General features: G+C 33.4%; 1 protein-coding gene across 1 annotated transcript; it reads left to right on the top strand.

Annotated features, from left to right (window-relative positions):
* The first annotated feature begins 4,142 nt into the window (after positions 1-4,142).
* On the top strand, positions 4,143-5,587 carry LOC109022046. The gene is made up of 2 exons (XM_019004830.2): positions 4,143-4,957; positions 5,304-5,587. The coding sequence occupies exons 1-2, from the start codon at positions 4,270-4,272 to the stop codon at positions 5,318-5,320; spliced, it is 705 nt and encodes a 234-aa protein (XP_018860375.1). The 5' UTR covers positions 4,143-4,269; the 3' UTR covers positions 5,321-5,587.
* Positions 5,588-5,825: the final 238 nt, after the last annotated feature.

Raw genomic sequence — 5,825 nt, 5'->3', positions numbered from 1 at the left:
ATGAAATGAGAGATTTGACTTGTAATTGTGCTTTAATCTAGTGTGATAGGCTCTATATTCAAAATTAGCAATAAGAGAGTGAGGTGTCAGCTACTTATTGAGTGGTGTAAAACACGGCTTTCATCCATTTTGAAGTTGAGTAATCTATATGCAATCGTGGAGTGCGCAAGTACCGTGCAGTCACTTTGAAAAAGAGTGGAGTCTACTATTTAAAAATTAATTTTCTTTATATAGGTCTTGTATTTATTCACTTTGTTCAAAATTATTACTAGGTGCTTACGCACTCGAGACTGCAAGTATCGTTTCTCAAGTTATTCTCTTTTGATTTTGATTTGATGTGTTTGAATTTTGAAAAAGTATCATATTATTGATAAAATTGTAGTTGAGTTGTCATTCTATCATTGCTCTAAACTCTTATCCTTGTACTCATGGTCCCATAAGAAAAAATTATATTCACATTGAAATATGTTCATATACGAAAATAATTGATTGTTGATGATCGATCAGATTATTTAGATCAGTCTAGAGTTGATGTGAAAGAGATAAATACATATAGTAGTCAGTAGATGTTATATCATTTATAAAACACTTTAGTTTAAGACTTTTTATAAGACTCAAACAGACAAAAATAGATAAGTATAGCCGACTTTATGTCTATATTTATTTTCATTTCCCGGCCATACTTTGAAGAAAAACTCAAGAATATCTTATTTTTTTGCATGCACCAAAAAATTCCTCTTGAGATGAAATCCTTCTTGAACCATCGTTAATGTACAACAGATGTCCATTGGGGGCAGATATAAGTTTTTATGATAGTGTGTAGTACTTCAAACACAAGCTTTAACCCTAATAAGATACAGATCACAGGCATGCTTGTCCGAGAGAACGTACGTTAGATCTGTTAGGACTTGGTCAAATATGTGTAACTCGATCGAGTCCGTTGCTTGACATAGCAAAGTTTCCAACCCAGCAAGTGATGAATTAACACCTCTTGCACTTCTCTGTAGGAACCAAAGGGGAAGCTTCATCTTTGGTGTCTTTCTGCATATAGACTTTGTGCGTGTGCAGAAAACTTTTTGATGTGGAAAAATGCTTTCTAGTTCGAGTTTTCAATTTCTTGCTAACCTTTTTGACGTTGTTCGCGTGGTTATTTATTAATATTAATAAAGTCAGAATAACCATGCTAGCTAGCGAGCAGTCATGTAGAAAGTCAAAGTTGAAGTTCCAAAACAGCATGAGTTGTTGGATTAATTTGGCATGCATATTTGTGTTGATTATATCATGAATATCACAACTTTCTGGCACCAGGTAAACCGTTAAAAGGATGATTTTACCAATCCTAACATTATTAATATTGATTGTCTTGTCCAGTGATAAGCCAAGTATATAACATAATTTTTTTTAATTATTTTTTAGGATGTCATATCTCTCTATCTAATTAAGATATTTAATAATAGGTTGGTTTGAATAATTGTGATTTAATTAATTTCATAATCCGAACTTAAAATTTTCGAATTTCAATTTCCATTTTATACAAACATTTTTTCATAACTCTTTTAATAACTATATTAAAATCCAGAATAGTTATATTGTAAAATTTAAAATTTATATAAAAATATTTAATTTTTTTAATAAAGTAGCACCATCACCTTATTTTAAATTATTGTTGTTTATTTTCACAACCATTATCATCTCATCTCATCTAATCATTATAATTTTCTCAAATTTTCATATAAAATAAAATAAATAATTCAATATTTTCAAATCTCAAAACAAAAATAATATTAAAAAATATATTTTAATAATATTTTATTCAACTTTTAATTTTTATCTCAACTCATCCTATCTACTCTCATCTCATCTGTAAAAACAAACAAAAACTTAGATAGATCTACTTATAGTCGTCTCTTTTGAATCAAGATATTTTTTAGTACTTTTATTTTACTTTTGAATCTTAAAAGGAAAAAGATTACCTTATAAAGTCCTGATTTCTTAAAAAAAAATCTTAAAATTTGATTAAACATTTAAAAAGTGTGGATCCATGGTAGCTTTTAAATTAGTTGGCCGGATAGAAGCCTCTCACCTATACCCATGGCCGGGTAGCGTCCCATTCAGATAGTAAAAAGTATTTTATCTTATCTCATCAATATAATTTTTTTAAATTTTTATATAAAATATGATAAATAATTTATTTTTTTTAAATTTTAAAATAATAATAATATTAAAAAATAATATTTTATTCAACTTTCAACTTTCATCTCAACTCACTATCTCAATAGCATCTTAGAGGAAAAACTTATGTAATTAACCCCTTTTGGTTAACTCAAGAAAAAAATGCAATAGATCCACGAGAAATCTTATTTAATTATCAATTAGATTTAAAAATAGAACGCCAAAAGAATTGACTGTTGAGCCGTATGGGGTTGGAAATTCTCAAGTACGGTTATAAGGTAAGAAATTCACTGCCTATTCCAACCGGGCGCATCTAACAATTCCTCCTTTTCACCGGTAAGAAGATATAAAGTGACTCATGCCGAGTAATATGATGAATATGTTAGAGGCTTGAAATATATAAGTAATCTACAAGTATTTTTGTAAAAAGAAAATAGGTGTCCTTAAAAAAGAATGAGTTTTTTTTATATACTTTTTAACGTATAGTCTACTTTTTTATAAAGAAATTATTTTAGACTTGTCTATTTGTAACTTATACAAATCATTTTTCTATTATTTATACTTAGAAGTGAAAATTGAAAAGCCGCTTCACTTAATTCTTCGCCTTATCTCACATATAACAACTTATTGATTATAATAATAGATTCATTCAAATGGCCATTAAAAAGATTGGCTAACAGTCTTAAAACGTTCGTTTAAAGACACCGAAGAGTCCAATTTTAAATGGGTTAAGACCTGAAAATATTAACTAGTCTATAAATATATTTTCACATTTTTATTTTATTTTATTTTTTAATACTTTTTCTGATTTTTAATTTCTTGAAGGCATCATGTTACTAAACACTGACGCTACATTTCTTTATATATATATATATATATATAATGATTGACAAATAAACTTCACGTAATTAGAGATTTACTCATAATAAATACTTCGATGAGATAAGGAGGTCAAAAACTCATGTATCAAACCATTTAGAGCCCGAGGTGAATTGGTGATCTGACCTTAGCTTTTAACTTTATTATTCTTCAGAAAATTAAGGTGATATCATAAGATCTTCATCAATCTTCTTCATTGGATTAAAATAGCATCCAACAAACATGTACTTACTGGCTTTTATTTTTTTTAAGATCTGAGTTTATGATGCGATTGTTTTGACATTTTCAATTTACAATCCTATAAGACTTCACAAGAAATCGAAGGATTGATCGGGATCGACTCAGGCTGGCTGGCCGATCTCGAAATTGGTCAAAATTGATAAGAAATCGATCGATAGACGGTGAAATTTTATTAAAATTGACGTCGACTGGTTCAGTCTCGATTCGAACTATTAAAAAATTGTTGAACCGGCCGATGTCTTAAATCAATTTTTTTATATATAAAATCTATTCTAAAACGGCACAGTGTCTTTATGCTTATGCAGTTAAGGAAAAAAAATAAAAAATAAAAAATAAAAAATAAAAAAAAAAAAAAAAGGGCGCCGTTTGGCTATATCCTGACCTCCATTAACATATCAAGTAAAAAACCCCCCGCCCCTTTTTTTCTATTTTTAAAAATACTCCTAAAATTAAAAACGTCAAAAAAAACATCCCACTTTAATTTAGGAGATGAAAGATGAATGAATTACACAACCAACCAATGGATTTTTCTGTTCTTTCAAAGTGGGACCCATCCATTAGTTGTTTGAATCCCCCGACTTGTCCCCTTCCAGATGTGAAGTGTGTGACGTCCGACTCCTACACCCTTGGTCGCACGTACACACATGTTATACACGTGTGAACACACTCACGAACAGTTTACAAACCCAATCTACCCTCATGTTCTAAATTTCAGAACGCGGCGTTTCACTCAGTCCACCAAGGTTTACCAAAACGACGGGGCAGGCCAACCCCGGTTATGAATTTGACTCAACCATGGTTAATCTGTCTCCCACCAATCAAACCCCTCCCTTTTTAAAAACCTCAGCCAAAGGGAAGCCACAGAGACGGTGAGGTGAGAGAAACAGAAGAGAGAGCCAGAGGAACTGCGTAGCCCAGGAAGAAGAAAGTCAAGAGAAAGCAAAAACTCCAAGAGCAAGCTGTTGGTATTCCCCAAAAATGGCGTTTTATGTGGACGAAGAAGAGGTTTGGAAATGCCCAAAGCACCCCTCCAAGCGTCGCCGCAGCGGGATTTGCCACGTTTGCCTCCGCGAGCGCCTCTCCATCCTCTGTCCCGACTGCGCTAACGTCCGGCCCTGTTCCTGCCGCGCTACTGCCGCGACAACTTCGTCTTCTTCGTCCTCGTCTTCGTCCTTCTCTCGCTTCTCGACGTCAGACGGCGGCGTCGGAGCTGTCGGTCGCGTCTCCAATCTATTAGAGAGTGAGCCAGCCTTTCGCCGGTCCAGATCGCTCGCGATTCCCTTCCTCCGGTCTAGCTCCCGGTTCGTCGGTAACGAGAGCGAACTGAAAGAACCAGCGTCGGTTGGCGGTAAGAGCAGAGCTTCGTCGTTTTGGTCGGTGTTCAGATCGCAGAAGAGCAAGAAGATGGAAGCGGACGAAGGAAATGCGAAGAAGCAGAACGAAGTGGCCGTGGAAGAAGAAGAAAAAGAGGACGTGAGGGCGAGGACGACGATGATGATGAGGTCGAGATCCGTGGCCGTATCGGTGACGTCAGATTCAGGAATAGGGCTCGGTGGCCGAGAGAGCAGAGGGAAGGGTCGGAGTTGGTATTTTCCGAGTCCGATAAAGGCTTTTCGGCAGTCAAAGATCGCCAAGGTGGTTCAGGAACGGTCTCCTTTATACAGAGGTTGATTTTTGCCGAAATAATTAAAAGAATATATTATTATTATTATTATTATTATTATAATACTTGGTCTCATCATGTTTATGAAATAACAGTGAAGAAAGAAAGAATGAAAAATAGACTAATATTATTTTTTTCATAGTTTTTGGAAAAGAATTGTAATAGCTCATCTTTGAGTTGCAACCTCTGATTTTTGAAGATATAGTAACTTGGAAATTTCAGTGAGTGATTTGGGGTATGCATATGATGTTCTCAATATGTCTTTTTTTCTTTCCCTTATTTTCTAGTAATATTTCATTAAAAGGATTTACAATTGGCTTATGTTTTTTTAATTTTGGTTTTTCTATAGGAGGGACTGTGCATTAATGCAAATATATTTGCAAATAAGCATTTGTGGTTGAGAATTATGTTGGAAATTGTTTTCAAGTGTGCCATAATAAATGGGTAGCTGCTTGTTTTGGAGGATTTTTTTGTAAATAATTACATGCCAACCAGTTTGGGAGGTGCTTGATTTGGTTGAGGTTAGTTAAAGAATCTTCCAGTGTTAACTGCCTTATAATGTATGATGGAAAAATTACAAGTAATCTGGGATTTTGGCCCCACTTATCATGTGGGTTTGAATGTACTGGAAAGTTTTAACATGGAGTACCTAACTGAATAAGTACCAAATGAACGCCATAACCTTTTTTATCTAGTAATGATTGTGCTACTTTTGCTTTTAGTATGCACCCAATTACAAACACTAGTCACACATGTATATAAATGCCTAATTATATATATATATATATATTTTTTTTTTTCCCAAGTGCTTTGTTTTACGTTTTCAAATTAATCTAAAATGTTAATTCCTAAGAGATTGATTTGGGTTTAT

The sequence above is a fragment of the Juglans regia genome, chromosome 2, assembly GCF_001411555.2.
Source record: "Juglans regia cultivar Chandler chromosome 2, Walnut 2.0, whole genome shotgun sequence".
NCBI lineage: Eukaryota > Viridiplantae > Streptophyta > Magnoliopsida > Fagales > Juglandaceae > Juglans > Juglans regia.
This window is presented reverse-complemented; position numbering and strand designations above follow the sequence as displayed.